General features: G+C 40.9%; 3 protein-coding genes across 3 annotated transcripts; 1 reads left to right on the top strand and 2 right to left on the bottom strand.

The window, feature by feature from the left end:
- Positions 1–420: 420 nt before the first annotated feature.
- On the bottom strand, positions 421–2,405 carry LOC122038201 (NAC domain-containing protein 2-like). Its single transcript, XM_042597841.1, has 3 exons — positions 2,169–2,405; positions 1,783–2,075; positions 421–1,692 (listed from the first exon to the last, which is right to left on the bottom strand). The coding sequence occupies exons 1-3, from the start codon at positions 2,347–2,349 to the stop codon at positions 1,276–1,278; spliced, it is 891 nt and encodes a 296-aa protein (XP_042453775.1). The 5' UTR covers positions 2,350–2,405; the 3' UTR covers positions 421–1,275.
- Positions 2,406–13,622: 11,217 nt separating this feature from the next.
- On the bottom strand, positions 13,623–16,890 carry LOC122038200 (beta-xylosidase/alpha-L-arabinofuranosidase 2-like). Its single transcript, XM_042597840.1, has 7 exons — positions 16,277–16,890; positions 15,920–16,201; positions 15,683–15,852; positions 15,505–15,602; positions 15,081–15,431; positions 14,589–15,005; positions 13,623–14,500 (listed from the first exon to the last, which is right to left on the bottom strand). The coding sequence occupies exons 1-7, from the start codon at positions 16,694–16,696 to the stop codon at positions 13,929–13,931; spliced, it is 2,310 nt and encodes a 769-aa protein (XP_042453774.1). The 5' UTR covers positions 16,697–16,890; the 3' UTR covers positions 13,623–13,928.
- Positions 16,891–21,394: 4,504 nt separating this feature from the next.
- On the top strand, positions 21,395–22,822 carry LOC122011870 (NAC domain-containing protein 92-like). Its single transcript, XM_042568286.1, has 3 exons — positions 21,395–21,680; positions 21,754–22,040; positions 22,137–22,822. Exons 1-3 carry the CDS (start codon positions 21,518–21,520, stop codon positions 22,644–22,646), a joined length of 960 nt encoding a protein of 319 aa, XP_042424220.1. The 5' UTR covers positions 21,395–21,517; the 3' UTR covers positions 22,647–22,822.
- The last annotated feature ends 4,656 nt before the right edge of the window (positions 22,823–27,478 follow it).

Raw genomic sequence — 27,478 nt, 5'->3', positions numbered from 1 at the left:
ACTAATAGGTGCCATACAAAATTGAATAAATGTAAAGCTTGTGGCATTATCCGATAAACTCTATGATCAGCTTGTAGTATCTACCACGTGCGGTTTGTGTAATGAAAACCAAACATCTTTGCTAGTGCCAAGTACTGAAGAGTGGAGATGTCACTAATTAGATCAGAGATCTGACTACAAAAGGCCTAGCACTTGTTTTACCGTTCTCTTGAATTGAATACTATACCTTTCTCTTCATCTTCAATGAGCAGCAATGAACAGAAGTTCTAAAACACATGTGACGTAATAGTTTGAGAGACAAGTGGTCTTGGTAAAGGTTATCTCCAAAGATTTTGGAAATACCATTTTATTATTTTTTTAAAAAAAAAAAACCATTACCTCAACTATTGGTCTCATGGTGCAGATAAAGAAGCTGATTGGTTTTGTGAATAACAATACTACTTTAAGATCTACTATCATCTATTTCAAAAAGGGGTCTCTCGCCTACAATCAGTTCATCAAATGAGGTCCAAAACCATTACGGCTTCAAAAAGGTGCTTTATTCTTAACCTAGAAGCTCCAATTTTAGTTGGTGTTTATCCACACTAGTACTAGTACGTTTTCTTTAGTTTCCTTTCTCCACTAATACTGTTCCTATTCCAATCCATCTTCTTTCCATCAAAGAAAACTAAACGTCGACAAATATCTACATATAACATTCATGGTTCAATTGCTTGGAGCTTTACTACCTAACCTTTACATATCATTGACCCAATCAACATGTGTTTACCCATTTCAGACATCATCATTTAGAAGTTAGAACTCCGGGAAAATATGCCAATAAATCAAAAGCACAAATTTTCTATGAAACCTATAGAACGATTCAAAAACAGGGTTTCCAGTTTTGGGCTAGGAATTCTTCTTCCGGTCTGATTCATTTCCTTCTCTGGCGCTCCCTCGCTAACCGACAAATCGCAATCAAAAGCGCTGGCGAGATCGGGCGGTCATCAGACTGTTACGCCGTGATCCGACGGCTGTTAGATAGAGGAATTCTGATGACGCTGTAGTGCAATCAGTAAAAATAATGCGCATAAACCTACTTTTATCCATTTATTACATCAAAATTATAATCATTCTCGCAAAGCTAGCAAATCCTCTACGACAATGTAAACCCATTCCGCCATCTTCTTTGAAGTGAGAACACAAACAAACAAATTAACAAAATGAATCTCTTATTCTCATGTGTTTTCCCCCTCTAACCAATGCTATGTACACATAAACGAATCGGTCTCCCCTCTAATTCCAATATGGCAGCGAGCTCGAAGTGGAATAGTAGTATTGCTGGTTTGAGACATCAATTTCAGATGTGGATCCAAGTTCTGCCATGGAGTTCTGAAAACCTTCGAAGTTCAAGTCCATGATCCAATCTGTCTCCTCTTTCATTCCTTCCACCATTTGAAGGCTGCTGCTGGTGGGATTTACAGCTCTGCCCTGCTGATCATGAATTGCTTCAGAAACCTGATATGGGTTGATTCCTGCCGGCTGGATTCGATTTCTGGATTCGACATCCGATTCGGCAGTCCAGAGACTAGAGTTCGATGACAACTCCATTGTTGTTCCAAAGGATGATGCTGCTGCTGCCTCTCTCCTTTTCTGCATCTGGTCCCAGCTGTTCTTCCTGTGGTACAAGCGGCACAACACCCACTCATCCAACTGCACAGGAAAGAGTCCGGTCAGTTTCAATTGGCTTACTGAAGTAGTTGATCTCGAAGAGGAAGCGATTGAATAGGAGACTTGACTTACTCGTTTGCTGCCGCCTCTCTTGTTCGCCGGTAATTGACTGGAATCTATCAGGCGGTACTCGTGCATGATCCAATCAGTCTTGATCCCTTTGGGCGCTTTCCCTTGGTAGAAGACCAGAGCCTTCTTTATCCCCAGAGTACGGCCGATGCTGCCGGGCACCGCCACCGGCTTATCAGCTCCGGTGGCCTTCCAGTAGCCTCTCCCGGCGGCCCGGTTCGGCCGGGAGCCGTTGGGGTACTTCCGGTCCCTTGGCGTGTAGAAGTACCACTCCCTGTTCCCATACAACGCCAACCCTGTTCGCGTAAACGCACCCAAGAAATCAAATTAGGCAAATAGAAAGAAAGAAAAAACAGAGGAAGAGTTGGGCGCTGGACGGAATCGCTGACCTGGAAGGTCCCACGGATCGTGCTTGTAGAGGTCGACCTCGGCGATGATGGGCGCGGGGATGCGGTGGCCGGCGATCTTCCGCCAGAGGTAGTGCTGCACCAGCTCCTCGTCGGTGGGGTGGAAGCGGAACCCCGGCGGCAGCTGCAGCCCGGCCTCGGCGTCGTCGATTCTCCCCTTCATCTCGTCTTCCTGATTCGAGCTGATCTCCGTAGTTCGGATCGGTTGCGACTCCGCTGCTGGATTATTTATGGTGGGCGTCGTGGAGGTGATTCATGATTGTTGTAGGGCGTAGGGCGGCAGGCACTTCGGACACGTGCATGAATGATTTTCTAAACCGGCATTGAATTTTGCAAGACATTCGGATTTCCCGACCGGATACGTGTCGAACGCCCGAGTCTGGAGGTGGAAGAGCAGATGACATATGTGTCTCTGTCTGCCTGACGTCACTGTGTTCGTTCATCTTTTGTGCCGTGCTGGATTGGCAGTAGCCAGACACGTATTCCCGAGATTTTGGCGGACAGTGGCGGCGGCCGACCCAGCGCGTGTCACTTTGACTGGGCACGTGGCTGGCTTACCTGTCGCAGCCTGGATTCGCTACGCGTCGTGTGTATTCGATCAAGCCTGTATTTGAGCTGAATTTAATAGTAAATTACGCTGCACTAAATTGAATCTAAAGAACGGTGTCCCATTGAATTGGGAGTGACTTGGTCGATATTTGAAAGATCTACTGTCTTGCTGACGAGTTCATTTCCAATAAAGTGGCTCCTGTGCCTTCATGTGCAACCTGGCCTTTTACTAATTCGATCGCGAGTTCAGGCTGTTAAATTCAAATCAACCTTTTTTTTTTTTCAATATTCATTAAAAAAACTAAATTTTGCCGAACATTTATATATGTTCTAATTAGTGGCGTACCAAGATTTCCAATCAGATCGAATTCGATAAATCAAAATAATTAATTTAACATAATGTATAATAAGATTTGTATATAAATTCGTGTGTTTTATAATAATATTTTTTAAAAAAATTCATGTTTTACGCTTAATATATGATACCAACTAATAATGTTATCATCTTATCATCCAACCGATTATGAAGTGGAGTTTTAATTATTTTATTATTGAAAATACTCCCTGTTGCAATTATAACGGATAAAAACAATACTTAAATATACCAAAAGAATACAATTGATATTTTTTAATTAAATCATCTTTTTAGCAATCTCACTAATCCCCATAATCTCATAAAATTGATTGCTACTTTGTATGTCAAAATAAAATTATCAAATTAGTACTTAAGATATATTAACTCTAATAGAGAAAAATCGAATGATAAAACCCGAATGATAAAACTAAGTAAACTAAACAATTTTCTTTTATAATAAACATAGAATGAATTTGATGGATCAAGATAAATTATACATAATAATAATTTTGTGTTCATTTTATTAAAGTGACTGTTAAACTCTTGAAATTACAAATCTATTAACAGTAAAGATTTATCTTTCTTTCAATATTTTATCATGATTTCCCATGAAAGGCGCATAGATCTTCCATGTGCAAGACGACTATCTCATATTTAATACAAAATAAAAAAAAACCATTAAATAACAAATATCAACCATCATCTCATATGGTTTGCGGTTGATGTTTGCTTGATCTTACAAAAATCATAACATTTACGATATCTTAACCTTTTCTTTACAAGGCTTTCAACAAATCAGTTGTGACTATTAAGATCTGAAAGATCATACGTCTACAAGTTCAATGGGTTTGGAGAACTAGACATCGAGAGGGAACCCTAGGGTCAAAGGATCAGATGTCGAGCAGAAAGTCCAAACAGGTTTAGAGGGTTGTATGTTTGGCAAGTCATGTAACTTCTCCTGAGAAGAGTATGTGAGGATGTGTTCCCTTGAAAGGAATAACAGGTGTTGATCCGACCTAAGGTTTCATTTGAAATTCAAAAGTTAGGAACGGACAGTCCCCAGACTGTCAAAATATTCTATACTTATTTTTATTATTATACCTATTGTACTAACTTTGTGATGCAGGAGACGCTTCTAGATAAGTTAATCCAAGCCCTTGGAATAGTTCCAACTACTCGAAAATTAGCTAATCTAGTTATCTAGAATGGTTCCAAACACCTAGAATGGTTATTGTTCGAAAGGTGAGGTGGCAGACTTTAGTTGGCTAGAACACGTCAGCTTCCAAGCATCTGGAAGGGTTCCAAGAACCCGAGAAGGGATAAAGGTGACTTGATAGAGCTTTATCCTTGTATAGCCACTTCAGCGGTCCAAGCGCTTGGGAATGGTCCAAGCGCCTGGAGTTAGATAACTTTGTGATGAAGGTGAATCAGATAGGTGCCTTAGTGGAGGAACCTATAAAACAAGCCTTCGACTAGAAGCTTAGAACATCATTCTTCTAAGCTCAAAAGTCTCTTGTGCTACTTTGAAACTTTGTTACGACACTAAAATACTGCTCCGACAACAACAATCAATCTTCAATTCCTACTATTGTCAATATCTTTTATTATTGTGCATATTCGAATTTGTTTAAACTTGTTGAATCTTTAGTGGATTATTCAACGAAAACGATCAACGATTGTGAACCTTGGACTAGCAACACAGGCTGTGAACTAAGCAAAAAAAAAATGTTGTTAGCTTTGTGCTTGTTTCTCTTTTTTTATTCCACTACGCACTTTTTGAAAATCATAAAAAAGTGAAATGTGTTATTCACCCCCTCCCTCTAATGCTTTATTCGATCCTACAATGTACTCTCAACTATTTTCAATGTATTCTCTTGATTCATACCTTGTCCAGTGAAAATATCACCATTGTAAAATTTTTCAATAACTTTTTAAAATTATTTCTCACAAAATATGTCTCTTCGCTTACATGATGCTCCAATAATATTATTCAACTATACAGCCACATCAAAAAAAGTAGAAATTCGTATGTGATTTTTAAGTCATTGAATTCTTCTCTCATATTGAAAGCTCCATCGTATCCTTGCCCTCGCAAATTAGATTTAGATAACCTATGTTGGCACAACAAAAAATCAATAGTAATATTAAGTGATGAGATAGTAGTGTTGTTTACATGTACAATGGCTAGAAAGAGTGTTCAACAATATTTTCCCTTTCATCTATAAACCGTAAAGTAACTGACATTTGCTCTTTAACATATGCATCACGAGCCTCATTAACTAATATAATAAATAATTCATCACTAAAATCTTCAGGAATATAATTAGTGGTTAAATAGGTAATAAATTTGATAATATCTTGTTGAATATTAGACGATATCAGTTTGAGGTTTGAAAGAGTATTGTCTAGTGCAACTCTATTGATATCCTCAGTATGGTCAGCAATAAATCTTAATTGTTCAAGAACATTATCATGATTGAGTGAGTCTATAGATTCACCAATAATCCTGTCCGAATGAAGGAAACTGGAAAGTCGGGGATAGGGTGACCATTGACGGAATGAAGACTTCAATCCTACAAAATAAAACCAAACCAGGGCAGGTGTCCCTGGCGTTGGCCCTCCGACGCTCAAGTCAAAATCAAGAAGAGAGAATGAGTAATCAAGAAATGACCAATCTTGCCTTTCCTCATATTTGACGTACCTTTATACCTTTCTTTGTGATCGTTCATCTGCCCTTAGTTAATGATATTAATTGTCAGAGGTTCTTTGTTTTGACTTCTGTGCATTAATGATAAATGGAGTATTCTTTTTGGTCTTAGCTTCTTCATATTCAATGATGATAGACAGAGTATTCTCTTTTGTTTTCTCGTCTCCTCCTGTGTAGCGTCATTCTTGCACCGGACGGGTGGTCTGAGCGGCTTGCTTTCCTGTTGGACGGGCAGGCCGAGCGGCTCATTTTCCTACCGGCCGAAACAACCAACTACGGGTTGTCCATTCATCCGACTTGCCCATGATGTTCATTTGTCTGACCGCCCGGGAGATCCACTCGGCCACTCCTTTATCGATCGGGATAACCAGATAGCCACCTTTGGCCGAGGCTCTTTCCATAAGCCCTGATGTGACTTTGACCGACACCGTGTCAATTAACTCGTGACAGGTGGGCTTCCCTTTATCATTGCATCACAAGTCTCCCCCTCAAGTCTAGTTGAAAGAGACTACATGTCCGACTGACTAGACCACTGATTTCCTTGGCGAGTTCTACGTCTGATTGGACGGTCCAAATAATGGTGGTAAATCAGCCGGTGATCAATTTTAGTTTTTTGATAACAAATGATGGTGAATCAGCCGGTCAAAGTAATGGTGAGGGTTTGAGAATATATATATATATATAGAAATGTTCTCCTGCGGTGCATTTCTTGCGGTTTGGTGCGGTAGAAGTGATTTGGCATTCCACGTCAAAGCCAAAAAAAATAAAAAAATGCACGCTGCGGACTTGCCTTCCTGATCGGTCACCAGTCCGATCAGGGAACCTCCTTATCGGTCTCTGGACCGATCAGGGAACCTCCGCTTCTCCCGGCGTTTGCCGGTGATCGGCGTTTGACGCTGGCGGAACACCCCTCGGCCGGATCACAACCGGATTCCGGCCGAATCGCAGCCGGATTCCGGCCAGATGGCTGCCGGAATCAGGCCGTCTGCGCCGCGACGCTAGCAGACGCAACGCTGTCGATTCTGGCCGCGATCCGGCCGGAATCCTGCGCCGCGACGCTAGCAGACGTAACGCTACCGATTCTGGCCGCGTTCCGGCCGGAATCCAGTCGCGATCCGGCCGGAATCCAGTCGCGATCCCGCCGGAATCCAGTTGCGATCCGGCCGGAATCCAGTCGCGATCCGGCCGGAATCCGGTCGTGAGTCGCGACCGGATTCCGGTCGGATCGCGACCGGATTCCGGTCGGATCGCGACCGGATTCCGGCCGGATCGTGGCCAGAATCGGCAGCGTTGCGTCTGCTAGCGTCGCGGCAGATTTGGCCATGAAACGGCCGGATTCCGGCAGCCATCTGGCCGGAATCCGGCCGCGATCTGGCTGACAGTGGCTGGGCGTCCAACGGAAGGTCGGCAGTGGCCGTTTGGCGAGGTCGGCGAAGAAGACGAGAAGAGAGATGATGCCGCTTTTTTTTTATTTTTTTTTGGCTTTGACGTGGAATGCCAAATCACTTCTACCGCACCAAACCGCAAGAAATGCACCGCAGGAGAACATTTCTCTCTCTCTCTCTCTCTCTCTCTCTATATATATATATATATAACCCTCTGTTTGGATGGGGTGAGCCAATGTTCATTAACGGAAGGGGAAGTAAAATATTTATATTCTCCTTGTTTGGGGGAGAGAGAAGGTTCATTAACATAACATGTGTTACCATGTTTGGGAGGAAAATGAGAGTAATGAAAGTTAAATATATAAAGTTACAAAATTACCTTCACTTTTGTTAAAGACTTACGCGTTCAAGAACCTAGTGCATCTTGTATACATTTATTGGTTAAGACTTACACATTCAAGAAATTGTAGCTTATTTGTTAAAATCGGCATCGAAATCGAAGTCGACGTTGAAATTGGTGCTAGTGTCGAAGTCGGCGTCAAAGTAAGCGTTAGGGTCAAATTCAACGTCGGCGTCAACGATATGTGAGCATCGAGTGGTTCAAGTAGGGCAGTGCGAGTGTTTTTTGTTGCGATGTAAATAATACCTAAAATAGTTTTTTTTGGAATTAATATAATAAAACAGAGATAAAATTGGAACATAATTTTTTTTAATTCCCCTTATCCTTCCTTACACCCTAAATTGGGGCGCAAAAAATTCTTTTGTTTCATGGGTAAGGAAAGTTGAAGCTTATTATTCCTTACATTTTCTTTCTATAACTCACTTCCTCTAAAACAAAGTTTTAAATTTCCCCTCCCCTTGTTGACCCTTCCCTCCTCTTCCCATACCTCCTCCTAAACACTGTGTAACAGGGGATGAGATGTGACCCCATGAGCTATATATATAGCTTATGGTGTTAGTATAATCCTAGTACCAATTGTGAGATGATTGATAAGGTATTTTGTATCATATTTTATTAATTAATAAAAAGACAAAGTAGGTTATTATATTACTTCAATTCAGTGCCGAATGAATAAGTAAAATAATATTTTAGGATAGTAGATTTTAGTCTATAACATATCAACTGGTTGAATTGATAGTAGGATATAATAGATATATAGAATGCTACTCTTAACTATTCCTAATCAAACATTAATATACAAGAACAATATTAATGCGTTGAGACTAGCATGTATGTCAACAGATGACTTAATCTCACAAGTCATGGATATGAGATATCAGGTTGACACATGGATATATATTAGAGAATATGTACTGAATGACCTGCCATGAGAATGCTTCATGGATCATTATATAAGTGTCATAAACATTCTCATGTGACTATTGATATGAATAGTCCTTAAACTTGAAGTCATTACGGTTCCCTACATAAGGAGTTGTGTATTTTGATATCGGTAAACGTCACCTGTAATAAGGTGGACTATAAAGTTAATCACTGGGTATGTAATAAGTTATGCGGAGGGATGTGAGTGATATAGATGAGATCTATCCCTTCCATATGACAGAAGTGATATCTGTGAGCCCCTTGATTAGTATGACATAAGAATGCATGATCATACTTAAATGAGTCAATATACGATATTGAGCTTATTTGATTAAGTGTGTCTATTTGGAGATCAAGGATAGTCATACAAAATAATAAACACGAAAAATGTTAAGTTGGATCTCAACATTCTCGTCACTTGGATAGCAATGATGTCTTGCTAGATGTCACTCATTGTTTATGTAACTAAAATAGTTTTAGAGGCATTGCCAACGTTACGAGAACCTATTGTGTCACACACAAAGAATTATAAGTTGATTTGGAGATGAGTTCATATGATGGATCATTAGATTGAGTCTAATTTAAATTAGACTCATTGAGTTAGCTAGACTCAATTGGATCTAACTATTGGATTGAGTCCAATTTGAATTAAACTCATTGAGTCAATTCAGATTGATGATTAATGTGTTAGACTCATTGAGTGATTTGATGAATTTAAATTCATGAAGGAAGAGGATGTTAGGGTTGCAAGATTGCAAACATAGTCTTATATTGAAAACACATGGTAAAGATCATGAGTTTATAAGAGGAAAGATATCTCCATTTGCATGACGTCTTTTGGATAGAGCCCAAGAGCAAAACCATGAGTACTTAGGTCCAAAGTGGACAATATCATGTCATTGTGGAGATATCTAAATTTTTTTCGATTCAACAATTGGTATCAGAACTCGGACTGCCAGAAGGTTTAACCGCCGACTGCGCACAAGAGTTATGGTCTGATTGAACCATGTGGGTACAATATTGACCTTGAACAAAAAAAGTGGGGCCTCCTATGTTCGGATCAAGATGACCAGACATCAGGCAAAAAGTCCTAGTTACGACTAAGCAAGGAAGTCCTAGTAGGTCGGGTGGACCGAGAGGTAGGAAGACCTGGTGGGTTGAGGATCGGACGTGGGAAGTCTATGATTCTTTGTTTGAGGGGGGGAGGGGGGAATGTTAGGGTTGCAAGGTTCTAAACATAGTCCCATATTGAAAACACATAGTAAAGATCATGAGTTTATAAGAGGAAAGATAACTCCATTGGCATGAGCCTTTTGGATAGAGCCCAAGAGCAAAACCACGAAGGCTTAGGCCCAAAATGGACAATATCATGTCATTATGGAGATATCTAAATTCTTTTCGATCCAACCGAAGAGTGTTCAATTTAGAATCAATCATGCATTGAATGAAAAGTGGTCAATTTTGAATTGCTCATGCATTGGATGAAGATAAATATTAATATCAATTAAGAGCTTTTAATTCATTTTCATATTTTTTTTTTATGTGTTCTTGCTCTTCTTCTCTCCTCTTCCACTCTTGGTCGAATCTTTCAAAGAGGTTGCTAGCACAATATTTAGTTGACATTTTTCTCCACTTCTTGAGTTCATGAGATAAACGGAAGACTTGTTCGTGTAGATATCGAAAAAAGCATGGGCACGTGATCATGCTGAGATCCTAGCTGTCGGGAGTTCGTGTTCATGCACCAAAGGTATACCTCCTTTTAACAAAACTTAGTATATAGTTTTCCTTCGCATGGATATTCTAGAAAAGAACTAGTTATTTTTCGCTGCGCTTTCTACGTGTTTAGTGCTCTAATTCCCTACACATGGGTTCACATCCCATCCCCTCTTAGAGGTGTTATTGGTTGTTAATATAAGATTTTATTTATTACGGTAAATGATGATAATCACTCGTGATTCTTCCAAGATTGTCTAGCGGAGTTCTAGCTAAGGGTGATGAAATTTTTCAGTCAAGATTTGACCTCACATCTACAATCATTATCCATGCACTCACTTGTCTCCTCGGGATGAATAGCTGGCTAACGTATAGTGATGTTGTCATCACAAAGTCTGGGGTCAAATATCGACTAATAGTTAGTACTTATTTTTTTTCTATGTATTATTCAATTATTCAAAATTAATAATTATCAATAATTTATCTCTTTTTATTGACAAGAGTAAATTATATTATTATTATTATTATTATTATTATTATTATTATTATGCATCTACCCGTTAAGTCAATCACGAAGACAAAAATAAAAAATAATTTTTTTTTTTATTGATTTTATTTTTGATGGGTAATAATTCCAGCAATTCTCGGCATCATTATGCATGTGGCCTAAGAAATTTATGCAGCAATCCATAAACACTTGGTTTTCCCCCCTTGACACAATAGAAGATAAATTCAAATTACAATTTGGAATTGGAAGATAATTGGAATCAAATCTTCACCGCACACGTGGATTGTTGGCCTAGAATAGGATACGATAGCACACAACACCCAAGAACAAAACAAGAAGAATAGGACAAAATAGAAACTTCACTAATGAAAGGAAACCTTACAATGAGATAAGATACTACATGCCTCTCGACCCTTTATATAGCATCACAAATGCTATGAGCACGAACCATGAGATCCACAAAAATAGGATCTAGATGAGATCCACAAAAATAGGAAGACTAATTCTAGACTTTATCCCTTAAAGCTAGGAAAGTTTATCACTGCTAATGTAAAGAAAGAAAAAATACGTAGCTAAATAACATGTCTGGATTATACTCACATTACCCCTCCTAATCCTGACATGGTTCTAAGTCACGGACGCCGAGTAGTTGTCGCATGGCGGCTTCACTTCTGACAATGCTTTAGTTATTACATCGGCTCGTTGTTCTCCGGTATTAACGAACTCAACCACAATATGTCCATCTTTGGCACCACGGGCAGTCCATTTGTCCGTACCACGAACAAGTCCATCTGTCTGCGTTATCCATGGCTCTGTTTCTTTGGCTCTGCGCCAAAGTCTGCTTGCACACCAAGTGCTCGGCCCATGGCTCGATCTCTTCGGCACCACGAACAAGTCTCGTCTGTTCGTTCTCTTTGTGACACGGGCAAGTCCGTCTGCCCGCACATTCGTTGCCACAAACAAGTCTCGTCTGTCTGCTCCTTCGGCAACACGAGCAAGTCCATCTGCTCGCACAACGGACAAGTCCATCTGTCCGCCTTTGCTGCTTGGCATATGTTGCATACCTGCCACACCCGCTTTGCTGCCAAGTCTGCCTCCTGCAAACTTGGGCTTGGAACGTGCCCAGCGCATTGCCAATCCTCTGCTTGGTATAGCTTGCGCCCATGCCATACTTGTTGGTTTGCCAAGTCTTCCTCCTGTAAGACTTGGGCTTGGGCAGCCCTGCACTGCCGCTCTGCTTAGCATGCCTTGTGCGCATGCCCGACTTGGATGTATGCCAAGTCTGCCTCTTGCAGACTTGCACATGGACAGTGCCCCGCGCACTACCGGTTCGCGGCTTTGCATGTGTCCTAGCCAGGTTGGGTCTTCTTGTCTTGCTAGGAGACACGCTTGCTTGAATATCTTCAAGGTTATCTTGTACAAGTGATTTTGTGTTCTCTTTATCAGCATCAAGAGCTTCCCGTTCCTATCAATCACCTTCATGGTATCTCCTTTCATATGCACTTCATTCTCAGCTTCTGTCAATTGACCAAGACTTATGATATTACTACAAAGTTTCGGAATGTAGTATACCTCGTGGAGAGCTTTCTGGTCGCCGTTCTTGCATTCGAACACAACCGTCCCCTTGCCCATGATCTCAATGGTTGATCCATCGCCAAACCTCACCCTCCCAGTGATGGTTTCATCTAGTTCTTGAAACTTCTCACGATGGCCAGTCATGTGGTTGCTGGCACCATTGTCAAGGTACCAAACGTCTTTGTCTTCACCTTTCTTGACGCCCCGGTACACCTCCGGTAGCAACCTCTCTTCACTGAGCAGAATGGTATCCTGCCGCTGAGATTCTTCATGGAACATGGTCATCATTAGTGCTGGCTCTTCATCCGTGGCGCAAGTGAGGTGAGCCTCATCTCCACGACGCTTGCTGTAGCATTCAGACGCATAATGCCCCATTTTCTCACAATTGAAGCATTTTATGTGTCTCTTGCCACGAGTGCCACTGATGTTGCCGCTAGTGCCTCCTGCACTATCTTGGCTCGGCGTACCACGGCCACGACTGCGCCATTTGCCACGACTAGGGTTGCTGGATCCACGCCCCTTTCCTCCTGACGAAGTGTCCACGTTGCTCCCCTTCTGTCGCATTTGCCATTCGGCATGAGTTAATAGGAGCTCACCTTCAGTGCCGTTGGTGTTGCTGCATAGTCGTAGCGTTCGTTCTTCGTACGCCTTCAGTCGCCCTATAGCCTCCTCAAATGGTATAGACTCAAGGTCGTAGAACTGCTCAATGCCGGCAACAATAGGGAAGAATTTATCAGGGACAGAATCGAGCAATTTTTTTACCAACGAGGAATCTTCAAGTGTGGCTCCAAGGGTGGAGAATTTGCTGCTTAGGGCGCTGAGTTTGCCAGCAAACTCATCAATCGTCTCGGTCTCTTTCATCCGGAGAGCGTCAAACTCGCTCTTCAATGTTTGTACACGTGCCTTCTTCACCCGATCACTACCAAGATATCTCGTCTTCAGGCTGTCCCAGACATCTTTCGCTGTCTTCTTTGTTGCAATTTGGAGAAGGATGTCTTCGGGGACACACTGCAGGATGTATGCACGTGCCTTTTTGTCCTTCTTTGCATCCACCTGGGCTCCTTCCGCTGGCTCCACCGCCTCCCAGACTCCCTGGGCATCAAGGATCGCCTCTGTCTTTATTGCCCACACAGTATAATTGTGAGGACTTAGCATCGGATAGGGAAATGACACTCCGCCGTTCTCCTTTACTGGGATGCTCGACATTTTATGTGGAATCGTGGATTCTTGGGTGTTCTATACTGACAAGGCTCTGATACCAAATGTTGGCCTAGAATAGGATACGATAGCACACAACACCCAAGAACAAAACAAGAAGAATAGGACAAAATAGAAACTTCACTAATGAAAGGAAACCTTACAATGAGATAAGATACTACATGCCTCTCGACCCTTTATATAGCATCACAAATGCTATGAGCACGAACCATAAGATCCACAAAAATAGGATCTAGATGAGATCCACAAAAATAGGAAGACTAATTCTAGACTTTATCCCTTAAAGCTAGGAAAGTTTATCACTGCTAATGTAAAGAAAGAAAAAATACGTAGCTAAATAACATGTCTGGATTATACTCACATGGATCACTTATTCTCAAATCAATCAAACTACACAACGTAAACCCCTCAAATCTTCAAGCTCAGCGAGTGCTTCAGGCTGCCCACGTGCAAAACATGTGCCCCCAATGCCACCTTCCTCTCCCCAACCTCGTCCGCCAAGCTCAAGTCCCGGCAGACGTTCACCGTAAAAACCACCTCCGCCGCCCCGCGAGGCTGCAGGTACACCTTCTCGAACCCCAGCAAATGTTTCATCGGCGCGTTGTGCACCCGCGGGGGCGTCGAGAAAAGGAACACGGTGTGGCTGCCGGAGGTGCCTCCGGCGTTGCGCACCCGCAGGCGAACGTCGAATGAGAGCCCGGAGCAGCCAGATTCGGAGACAGGGAGGGATATGCAGCGCTGGTAGCGGCAGGCATGATTGTCGTCGAGTGGGATGGAGACGAGCTTGGGGGCGGTGACGAGGTGGTGGGTGTAGTCAGTGTAGCTGAGACCGTCGCCAAAGTTGTATACGGTCTCGCCGGTGTAGAAGCGATAGGTTCGTCCGGGGTATCCGACCGATGGGTCAGGCCTCATCCGCATATCGGTCATGTCGACGGCGTCGGCGAAGGACTCGGGGTACCACGTCACCGGCAGCCGCCCACCTGCAGAGCGTTTATATCAATTTTTTTTCCTGACCGATCAATTTGAAACTTTGAGTTCTACAGAGAAAACTGAGGATTTATTTTTTACATGGATTGAAGTATCCAAAGAGCACGTCGGCTATGGCCGCGCCGCCGGCTTCCCCGGGGTACCCCACCCACAGAATGGCGGGGATGTTATCGTTGCTCTTAGCAAAAGTGATATCAAACGGGCCACCGGACATGATTACGAGGACCACCGGGCCCTTGGCCGCCTTGGCCACCGCCGTGATTAGCGCCGTCTGCTGCCCGGGGAGGAGGAGGTCCAACCGGTCGAAGCTCTCCCTCTCTATTGACTGGTCGGCTCCGACAACCAGGACGGTGGCGTCCGCGGCTGAGGCGGCAGCTACGGCGGCGTCCAACTGGAGGGAGTTGCCGGAGCAGCCCACGTTGGTGCAACCCGGCGCGTAGACAGTCTTGACGATGGCTCCGAGACCTTGGAGCGGACTGGTGTACTTGCACGGTGTGCCTGAAACATATTAACACTATTAGAAGCAACAGAGCAAACTTTTGTTTCGGGGCTTAAAACAGAGCATCCTTTTACCCTCGTAGTTTCCGATCATGGTGAAGGTCGCATTGGCGTTGGGTCCGATCACCGCCAACGATTTAATGGCCTTGGCGTCAAGAGGGAGGTGCCCATGGTCGTTCTTGAGGAGGACGATGCCCTGCCGTGCGGCTTCGCGGGCGAGCTCCTGGTTCGCGGCCGTGCACACGTCGCCAGGGCCGAGGCTGCCATAGGGAAGCTTTCGGGGATCGCCGTCAAAGAAACCAAGCCTCATTAAGACGGCGAAGTTGTTGGTGATGGCCCTGTCAACGTCCTCCTCCGCCAGCTTCCCACCCTGGATGGCGGCCAAGGTGTGGCTGCCCAAGAACGAGCCACAGTTGAGATCAAGCCCTGTAGAGATCAATTAGCAGAGCTAAGTTCATATATAAGTGGTTATTTTCAAATCTCCAAGAAATATCTTAACCTGCTTTGATTGTGATGGCTGCTGCATCCTCTGGAGTCTTGGTGTAGTGCTGGTGATAGTAAAGCTCATTCACTGAATCACAATCTGTGACAATGTATCTGTAATTTTGAGTTCAACATCAAAAGAAGATTAAAGAAGAGATTATTAATTAAGAGGAGGATTAGTAATTAGATGAGACCCATTGAGGTTCCATTCTCCTCTGATGGTTCCAGCAAGGAGGTCTGGATCAGCACAAGTAGGCACTCCATTGACTTGGTTGTAGGAGCACATAACACTGGCCACATTCCCATCGATCACACAGCTCTTGAATGGAGGTTGGAAGGTATCATCCATGTCTTGCTTCGTGACCTATAAACAGAGATATTGTTCAAAACCTGCTTCACATTGTACTCGAGATTGTAGTTCTGGCAGTCACCTTTGCGTTGAAAGTGTAGCGTTGGATGCCTTTCCAGTTATCGACGTCGTAGGCAGTGTAATGCTTGCAGCAAGCGGCGACCTTGAGCTTGTCAGGGTCATCAGCTTCCTGCAAGCCCTTGACATAACCAGTGGCGTATTTACTGGTCAGCAAAGGATCCTCCCCAGGGGTCTCCTGCCCTCTTCCCCATCTTGGATCTCTAAAGATGTTGACGTTCGGGCTCCAAAATGTGAGCCCTGCGAGACCTACATTGTGCATTGCCCTGGCCTCAGTCGATACCACCTGAAACACATCGATACTTTCAGATCGATGCATCTAAACCACGCTAAGCACCGTCGCATTGCATAAAAATCTCACCTTTCCGATGGCTTGGAAGAGGGAAGTGTTGAAGGAGGCGGCGGTGGTGATGACCTGGGGGAAGCTGGTGGCGCCAGGGACGAGGGAGGAGAAATGCGTGCCGGGGCCGACGTAGGACACACCGTGCAAGGCCTCGGACCACCACTCGTAGCTCGGGATTCCCAGCCGCGCCACCGCCGTCGCCTTGTTCACCAAGTTGCCGATTTTCTCCGGCAGCGTCAGCCGGCTGACCAAATCCTTGACCCTCTCAGCCGTCCCCAGCGAGGTGTTGCAGAACTGGAAGGTGGCCCGGGTCGGGTCCGACGTCACGTCGCAGGCGAAGAGCGGGGTTTGGGCGGCCACGCCATTGGAGGCGGAGCGAAGGAAGCAGACAGCGCAGAACAGAGTTATCAAAAGATGGGATTTTGATGGCTCGCCCATCGTTCTCCCGACGTTAATGTCCGCCTTCCACCACCGCCTTCTCCTCGACTCCTCCTCTTCCTCTTTTTACTACGGGGCTCTCTTTTTCTTCTTGAAGCGGGGATATTTTTTTGTTTTGTTTTATTTCCGAAAAACTCTCGTGGAGATCCATCCAAGTGAGTTAAATTAGTGTTAGGCGCGGGGCAAGGGGATGATGTTTGTGTGGAAGTGAGGTGACCGCCCGTGAGCTAGGTAGCTCCACCGATGTCGACCGCGTGAATGTTTTAGATGGATCATGAACGGTGGATTTATTCTTCCGATGACGATCTCTTGGCTAAATAGGGGCGAAACGCGGATGGAAATAAGAAGGAAAAATGATGTGTGTGTGCATGACGATGATTTTATTCATTGTTTTGTAAAGAATTTTTATTAGCCTCTGAAATTATTTTTCAAAACTATAAATCTTAAAATAAACAGGTTTTACAAATTATAAAATGGAAGGATAGTGGCGAAACGAAATGGATTTTAAAACTATAAAATAAAATAATATTCCAAAAGGCATAGAGCAGGGCAGCAGATATTCCAAGACTGCTAACTATTGAGCGCAGTAGCAGCCATGCAACACATGCCGTGAGCCAGCGGCCTCCATGCAGAATGGCAGTAGGTTACAGACGACCTGTGACTATTATCTAAAAACTTATCTTTATGAAAAAAAACATTATTAATTCCCCATGATTGTACTTATAAAGTGTATACGCCTATGAATAATTGTTGCTTCATAAAGGGCAAAAAAAAGATGCCAACAAACATAATTTTAAAAGGCTTTTAAGGCTAAAACTTAACTTATAATTGGTTTGAAACCTTGCGATGTAGACAAATCAGTAAAACTGGTCCGCGTGTGTCGATTAAATAGCACATGCAGCATGCTCGTACATCTATCAAATTGAGGCGCCGTAGAAAAACATGATCGGTGCATTTATCATTCTTAATTTATATTTTGCGTTTCTGGTCATTCATGGGAAGTCACGGGCCATGTAGATCGGCTATTAAAGTAGGTCGACCTAGACCGAGCACAAATTGATCCTCATTGGTCCATTTTCATATCATCTTTCAGTTCATGCTCGTGTAACCGAGTCAACAGATAATCAGATCTATAAATAGTTTAATATATTATTTGACTAGTTGAATTATTGGCATGTCGCATGCCAGTGCCTTCGGTTGCCATGGACAATTCCACAACAAAGCTAAAGAACAAAAGGCATCTTCCCACAAGAAAAGGAGTAGCAAGTCAAGCACATCTTGTAACCTTCCCAAAACTTAGTTCACGGGCTACTACGATTCTCTACTTAATGCCAAGAAACGTCTCCTGTTTTCAAGTCCTTAAAGTCATCACGCAAACAAAGGGACAGTTATACACTCATCAACCATGAATATAATTTTCCATTTATTATATTCTTTATTAAATATATATTCTAAGTGTGTTAATTAATCATGACATTTGGAAAATGGGCTATTCACATCAATCCGATCAATTGTAACCCATTAACGAGGCCCGGCCCATTGTTACTGCGGATCTAAATTTCAGTTTATTTTATATTTATAAGTTTTATAGTAAATCTGTTGCCGAACAAAAACAAATATCAATTATTAATAGTTCGTACATATCGTTTGACAAGACATATGTTTTTCCTTTGATCTTTTTATATTTTGATTTGATTTTCTCCTTCATTAGGGACAGAGCTAGCCACTGTAGTTAAAAATCATTAGGATAATAACTAGGGTGATAATTGAGCCGAGCTCAAGCTATCAACTTATGATAGCTTGAGCTCAAGTTCGACTTATTTATATCCCTAATAATAATATCGAGTATTCTGTATACATCTTCTATCCACGTGTAAAAAAATTTAAAACAATCATATATTTATTTTTTTAAATTCAAGAGCAGAGATATGAAAATTCAGATTGAAAATGGATAATATCATGTTATTATAAAGATATGTGAATATTTTTTGTATAATAAATGATATCAATTATGATTTAGATCAAATGTCATATAGGATGATTTTGAATGAAATTGAGGGTGGATCCAGAATAGATCAAGGTGACTAGATGTTCACAAGAAGATGTGAAATAGGTCAAGATAATCGGATATTTCTGAAAAGGCTCAAAGTAAGTTAAAAAGTGACTGATGTGTGAATACTTATGAGGAGACTTAAAATAGATCAAAACTGATCGAATGTTCGTGAAGAAATTAAAAATAATGACGGTCTTTGTTTAAATAGAGTATTATTAGGATTCAATCCAAATATCAGGATAATATGGTTTGGAAAAGATCATTGGATATTTTTTATTGATATGAAATTTTTTATTTAAATAATTTTTTTTAATAATTATCAAAATAAATCAGCCATGAATGAAAAATATTAAATCAGCCCTGAATGAAAAACTATTCATGGCGGTCTAAAAATTGAGCATTTTTTTTTATTGCATGTATTATTTGGAGGAAAAAGAATGTTCAAATACATAAAAGATAAAACATTCAATTGGTAACACAATTATCGTATCCTTATCCTGTCCATGCTGGATCAACTGAGCACGTGTTTATCCTGCAGAAGTTGGCGTCGTTTCCGAGGGCTGTTTTGCTCTAGTTTCTCTTCCTCATATCATTCCCTGCATGGATCATGCATGCCTTAAAAGTTGTATGACCAACTTTATCGTCTTAATTTACGGAGCCGTAATTAACCAAATAAAATCGCCGATACATCGAACGAAGTGCAGTGGTTACCGATCTAATTCGACCTAACAACTACTTACTCTGCATGCTGCAGCCTAATCTAATTAATGGAGGCATCAATTATATTCACCATCATGTTCATATTCAAAGGACGCATGCGTGCATGGTTGGTGGAGGCACCAACTATATATTAACAGTTACAGCTTCTTAATTTTTTTAGTTAGTCGATGAAGGAAAGATTGGCATTTTTTTTATTGATACAGTGCGAAAAGGATTTATGAATTTATAGTAGTACTCTAGAGAGCAAAAAAAATCATAATAAATTTCATATGAAATATTCCTATGAGATTAATATTTATATAGATATGCCAATCATTAGAGACTCATAGCTAGAAAAAAAATGTAAAATAATTTTCTTTAAAATAGAATAAATAAACAATGAGTTACACTTGAATATCCCGAAACACATGCCTCAGGACTTGGCCTTCAAGCCTTTAGCTGTCAATTAATCCCGCAGCTCACGGCCGCGACGTGTCGTTCCCTGATCCCTCCTTTTCTTCAATTTTTTTTATAAAAAAACTCTAATCCTACTCCTAATTAATTACCTGAGTCTCTTGATTAATCAATTAATTGGTTGATTAGTGGACTAATTGGCCTCTCACTTCCATGTGCGCACTAATCATCGCCAGCAAGGACGACGACGGCCTTCCGGGCATCCTGGCGCCGCCGCCATGGCAACTGTCGCGCCGACATTTATTCGTGTTAAGAGCAAAGCGATAGATCCTTCTTCGCAATTAGTCAATTAATCATTTGATTCTATTCACAACTTGCAGTAATATTTGTTCTTCGAAGTGAGGAAAATTCAAACGATTTAAGACATATAATCGAAAAAAGAAAGAAATAAAAAAAAAATCGTGGTCGGTGGTTGAAGGCCGACTATCCGGATCGGATCGAACCGGGAAAGGAAGTCAACATTAGCAACGGATAGTGTTCTCAATCCTCCTCATCACCGCCTGACAATTCATGAATTAATTAATTAATACGAGAGTATTTTATCAAAAAGCAACCTTCATAGTTGATATTTACAAAAATCACCCTTACATATGATTTCCCATTCGCGGTAAAAGGAAACATTAATTTTTTGGTAAATACCAACTCCTTAACCTAATTAAATAATTGAGTTAATTTAATCAATTAATTAAAATTGGTGGGTGGTCCCACACGTCGAAGCCGGACTTGTTCCGATTGCCTTTTAAGTTAAAACCACTGGCTTCTTCCTCTCTTCAATAGCTAATTAATGGATTGATATGAAAACGGATTTATGTAGGCATGTGGCTTGTTGTTGACCATAAAAAAGTTAATTCTAAGTGCTTTTATTTGATCATATCTATTTTTTTTAAAAAAAAAACAAAATAATAATAAAGGCTGATATCAACCCTACAATATCCTCTGCATCAGCAAATGGGCCCACCCATCTGTACCTTCCCATCTCTTTTCTATACCTTTTCCTTTCTTCTTTTTTTTCATCACTTTCAATCTTTCTAAGCCATGAATGCTGAATCAAGAACTTTTATGCTTCCTACCAAAAGCAAGGAACTTCACCATCAATTAGGTTCAGCTGCATGTAACCAGTTAGTACTTCTCGATCGATATTACCTTCACAAGATATGTGTTGGTCTACACTAGGTTTCCTAGATGACCGACCAGGCCACCTCCATGGCAACTAGCAGTGGATATTATTCTTGAAATGCAGTCAAGGATAGCAATTACATTAATTTAATTAATTTGGAAGATGAAAATGAAGAGTCGAGGACAAGCCAAACACAGTGTTTTCAATAAAAATGGTGTGAAAAAGAAATGGCTAGCTAGCTAGTTGTGGGACACGCTTTACACGGAGGCTTCTCTTGCAAGTGGCTTCGGCAACAAGGATATATTTATCTATATGTCACTGTGTTCCTAATTCTATATAAGTCTTCCTCTTCCCTCTCTTCTCTTCTCTTCTTAATAATCCTCCACCATTTCATTTCATAGCTAGATTCATAGCATAGGGTACGTAGCGAGCGATCTCGTTAACCTTGTAATTAATTGCTTGTTCTCGAGGTGCAACAATGGCGGATGAGTGCATGGACTTGCCCCCGGGGTTCAGATTCCACCCCACAGACGAAGAGATCGCCACCCACTACCTCACGCCGAAGATCCTCGACCACGCTTTCTCTGCGAGAGCCATAGGAGAGGCGGACCTCAACAAGTTTGAGCCTTGGGAGCTTCCGAGTAAGTTTCTTCATCCCTAGCTAGCTCCATGATCAATTTTGTTTTTAGTTTAGTTGATCGATAAAGCATGCAGGCAAGGCGAAGGCAGGGGAGAAGGAGATGTACTTCTACTGCCTCAGGGATAGGAAGTACCCCACGGGGATGAGGACCAACAGGGCCACCAAAGCTGGTTACTGGAAAGCCACAGGAAAAGATAAGGAAATTTACAGAGGCAAGGGAGTGCTCGTCGGCATGAAGAAGACCCTTGTCTTCTACAAAGGAAGAGCCCCCAAGGGCGAGAAGACCAATTGGGTCATGCATGAGTTCAGGCTCGAAGGAGGCAAAAATTTCCTCCCCAGTAGTCTCCCCAAATCTGGACAGGTACAACATGCATATATCGTTATTCTACGCTATAGAACTGATCAAATTGAAGATTTCAGTATGGAATTGCGTTGTGATTATTAATTTAATTTGCAGGATGAGTGGGTTGTGTGCAAGGTGTTCCACAAGAAATTAGGGGCACCTAAGAAAGGCCCTACCCCAGATGGGATTCTGGAGTCTATCTCCTTGCCTCCCCTACTGGATCTTCCCAATTATCCTGACTACTCGAGCATGATCAACATGCCCAGCTCAAGCTTCCTTGAGCAAGATCAAGCAGCACTGCTGTTTGATTCCAAAGGTTTCGATCAGAGCCAGCAGCTCTCAGTTAATTCTGCTCATGATCAGTTGAGCTTCTTGCACCACGATGATGAGGCAATGCTCAGAGCTTTGGCTGCCGGGAACAATTACAATGATCAGGAAGCTGCAGCAGCTGCGTCCAGTGCCATCATTAGGAAGGACTGCAAGGTGGAGCAGTGCTCAAACCAATCCTTGGGCTGCCCTTCGCAGGATACCGGCCTCAGCACCGATCATAACACCACCGAGATCTCCTCCGTCTTGTCGCGCTGTGAATTCGACGACTGGACGACCTATGGATTCTACAGTTGAACTTAGGATTTGGTTGTGTTGATTCTACATGACTACTATATATACTTGTGTGATGCATATACTCTCACTTTGTAGATATAAATTTCTCCTCTTTTTTTTTGGGATAATGTTGGAGTTTTAGTTATTCTTTTGTGAGTGCTGTAATTTCTTGTTCCAATGAAATATAATTAATAACATTGCCCATCTATTTCATTACTCATCCTTCTTCTCCTTATCTCTCTCTCTCTCTCTCTCTCTCTCTCTCTCTTCCCTTTCGAGTTTATTCATTTATAGACCATACATCAAGTCAAACAACTCAATTTCCCCCCTCATATTGCAGGAGTTGTTTTTTTATAGGAAAGTGAATTAATGAGCACCAAAAGAGTGCAAGGAAGAAGATGCATTGTTTAATCTTTGCTAAAGGTAGGAGATATGTATATATATAGATGCAAAAAGTAATTTGAGTAGTGCAACATTCAATATCTCCGTGTAGAATGATCATTATTTTAAGGGCTAATAATTATTCGTAATTTACCATCTCTATATTGGCCCTGACGAGTTGGCGGGGCTCTGGGAGCAAACACAAATCCGCAATCGCCTTTTACTAATGTGTGGAATAATTTGTTACCCTAATTGTACATTGTTTTTGTTTACGAGCTAGTTAAGTGTTTGTGTTGATTTCAAGGACTCAGAAGGTTGCACCCTTCTACATCCGCCATTTCATGCGCCAAACAAGGGAATTCAAGGGAGAAGTGAGAATATTATGATATAACACTTAATAATTAGATTATATATATATATATATATATATATATATATATATATATATATATATATATATATAATGGGTCCAAAAGAGAGATATCCTTAATTCGTATTTAGAAGTGGACAACCTCGATCATCATATGCTTCACTCGCATTAGTTATTCTTTTAATTAATTATTAATTGATTCCTACCTTTGATTAATAGATATGTCACCGCCTGCGTCATCACCTATGAATCAAAGATGCAATTAGGTTTAACAAAATACACTTTAAGATGATTAGTTTGAACCATTGATGGATTGCTATGGTGGGATGATATCATATATCCTTTTTGGTGTCTGCTATATCTAATATCTACCCCACTTGAAAAAGAAAGGATAAGGTTTGGTGAAATGAAGACTCTAAAGCCTGAACAAGACTTGAACCTTCCTACCCAATTTCTCATTTACTTTTTAATTATTTTTATTTTCAAAAAAATAAAATAAAACCTACCTGTCCACTACTTCTAGAACAGTGTCATGTCAAACTATCTGTAATTGCCAATTTGGTTAAATTTAATTTGATATTTTTGCTTAAAAGATGCGATTTTAATAAGATATAATTTAATTAGTTATGGGAACTAGTTAGTTCTTTGTTTATTTAGCCTTAGAAATTGTATTCTAGATAAACTTTTTTATTGAAAAATGAAGGGAATGATTCCTAGCTATTTGGGCCACCTCATCTTATTTAATTATTTTCTCAAAAAAATTTCTGCAAAAAAAAATAAATAATCTATTTCCATTTTTTTAATAAAAAAGATAGAATCTAAAATTACAAAAAGATAAATATTTTAAGATGTGCAATGGGAAAATTTATGAATTCGCTATACAAATTAGTTTATGCTATACCAAATGATAAGATATGGGTTTTAAATTAAATTGATTTGTATGTTAGTTTATGTCAAACTTAAACAGATAGATTCGTAAATAGATGCTTAAAATGCTTAATTTGGGATATATCCTGGATAAATATATTATAAATTTATAATTTTTAACGAGTTAACAAATATCATAGGAAAAAAATTTGTTGCGTGAGGGGTGTGTTATCGTAATATAACCTCTTAAAGTTTCATATTTAATATTTTAGAAGGCAGAGAAGGGGAATAAACCAAACTTAATTGATCCAGTAATGATAATCCTAATTAATCTTGTTGATCATTTTTAGGGTGACCGACGATCAAGATAAATTGAAAAGTACATGCAGTGGTCATCTTAGAAGTCCAGCATCCTTTGATTGCTCTCTCTGTTTGAAAGAAAAATTCTACAAATACATAATAGTTAAGGATCAAACAATGAATACCTAAACAATAATTTAAATATTTTATCGTAATACTATAACTATGGGATAACTCGACTGAAGTGATGCAAAAGGAGATGGTGATGCTCCCAACCCACCTGAATTACTACAACTTGTTTGTCTGTTCATTTTCATTTTTATTTTTTTATTGAAAAAAAAGAAGCTAATGCAAGTGGTTTTCTGTGATATATATTAAAAAAATACATATTTTTCAATAATGATAGTGATAGTTTTCCAACTTTGATGTCAAGCAGGGAAGGAACAGGTCTTCTCTCCATTCATCATCAAGTTTGATTTTGGACTGGAATTCTTTGGCATGTCATGGATAAATTTCAAACTAAACTTTGCTTTTGGTTCATCTCATGGATGCTTTACTGATTCTGACTCATGTTGTTAGAGGTTTTTTTTTTCTCAAAAACAAAGAAGTCTAATTCACAAAGCTCCTGTCACTATGATATCAATAAAAAAAGGATAAAAAACTCTTGCCAATATAAAATCCAAAGAAGATCAATCATATTAGAGTCTTATCTTATATATTAGAAGAGATTATTTTCACGACTTAAATATATGATTATAAAATTATACGATAATAATTTTATCATTTCAACCCGACTTGGAGGGTGTTGATAGGTAGTTCATATTTGGTTGAGATCAATGTGATGATGTTATAGAAGAAAAATCTGTTAAGATTTTTCGTAATAAAATATGTTACAATTTTATATAACAGAATTTTGTTACGATTTTTCATAATAGAATTTTGTTGCGAACCAGAACACATCTCATGTTTTTTGAAAAATTGAAGAAAAACCTATTAAGTTAAAGAAAAAAGAAATAGAACAAGAATCGACACATTGATTCTTTTTTCTCCGTTTCATTTTGATTTTGAACCGTATGCATCCAAAGGTGCGTGTACGGCTCCTAAAGGACTAAAGGATAGGATTTTGTCCTAATCAACCGACTTTATCGAGAAAGATTACTTTTTTTAGGACAAGAGGTCATAACAAATTCTATTATGATTTTACCGGGTTTAGGGTTTATATATTATTTATAGGGATCATTGTAAACCTATTGTACAACAACAATCACAAGAATCATGTAATATGATTCTCTTATGTAGAGAGAATTCTAATAAACCTTCGGCCATTTTTGTGGATTAGGCACGTCGATGAACCACAGTAACTCTTCTTCTTTCTCTTCTTCTTCTCCTTTCTCTTCTTCTTCTCCTTTCTCGTGTTTGCTCTCCTTTTGTGTGTCTTTGTCTTGTTGCTCCGTGCGATCTCTTTTATCTCTTCCTCTTCTTCTGCGCTTTAGAGGTTGAGAGGTGTTGCCCTCTCTTTGCACAACAATTGGTATCAGAGTCATGGTTCAGACCCGATGCAATGTGGGGCGACCTTGAACGAAGTTGAGGGTGGGTCTGGAGTAGGTCAGAGTGATCGGATGCTTGCGAGGAAGCCCGGTGTAAGTCAGGGTCACTAAATGCTCGCGGGGAGGCTCAGATTAGGTCAGGGTGATTGGATGTTCGCGGGGAGCCCGGAGTAGGTCAAAGTCACCAGATGCTTGCGGGGAGGCCTGGAGCAGGTCAGGGTGATCAGATACTTACGAGGAGACAAAAAAGTCAGGGTGACCAGATGCTCGCAGGGAGGCCTGAAGTTGGTCAGGGTGACCAGATGCTCACGGATAGACTCGAAGTAGGCCAAGATTGACCAGATCTAACTGGTTGCGAGGAGGCCCGGAACAGGTCAAGGCGACTGAATGCTCACGAGGGGGGAGGGCCAGATCATGAGAGTAATTGTGGTCCTTCGTTTGAGGAGAGGATTGTTGGAGTTCAATCAAAAGTCCTACATTGGAAAGATTTAATAAAGATCATGGGTTTAAAAGGATGTAGGATATCTCCATTGACATGAGACCTTTTGGGGAGAACCCAAGAGAAAAGGCATGAGGGCCTAGGCCTAAAGTGGACAATATCATGCTATTGTGAAAATATGTGGACATCTTTTGGGCATAACAATTGACATCAAAGCTACAGGTTTTTGGCGCATTTCTTCAATATGTCAGGGACGACTTCTGCGAAGTTTGATATGGTGAAGTTTGACAGAACCGAAAACTTCGGATTATGACAGAGAAGAGTCAAGAACTTGTTTGTGCAATAAGACATGGTGAAGGCGCTAAAAGAAAGGAAATCGGAAAGCATGGAGAGATCAGATTGGGAAGAACTTCAGCCGAAGACAGTAGCAACAATCATGCTTTGTCTTATAGATGATGTGATGTACTATGTCATGGACGAGGAGTCACCGGTGGCAGTTTGACAAATGCTGGAAGCTGGTACATGTCAAAGTCATTAACAAACAAATTGTATTTTAAACAGAAATTATTCGGGCTGAAGATGACAGAAGGAACCGATCTGAGCCAGCACATCAACATATTCAACCAGATTGTGAGCGATTTGAAGCGGGTTGATGTGAAGATTAAAGACAAGGGCAAGGCGCTGATGTTATTGAATTCTCTACCTTCATCTCCTACATACAAGAATTTGGTTACTACTTTGATGTGGAGTAAGGAAACTCTCAAATTGGATGAGATCGCAAGTGCGTTGCTAAGTTTTCACCAAAGGAAGAAAACAAGCGATGAAGTTTCTCAAGGAGAAGGACTTGTGGTAAATAGCAACCAAGAGCGTGGTAGGAGTGAATCTCAACATGGATCGATTAACAACAACAAGACTCGTTCTAAATCGAGAAGGAAAAAGGTGATCACGT

Source organism: Zingiber officinale, chromosome 1A (assembly GCF_018446385.1).
Source record: "Zingiber officinale cultivar Zhangliang chromosome 1A, Zo_v1.1, whole genome shotgun sequence".
NCBI lineage: Eukaryota > Viridiplantae > Streptophyta > Magnoliopsida > Zingiberales > Zingiberaceae > Zingiber > Zingiber officinale.
This window is presented reverse-complemented; position numbering and strand designations above follow the sequence as displayed.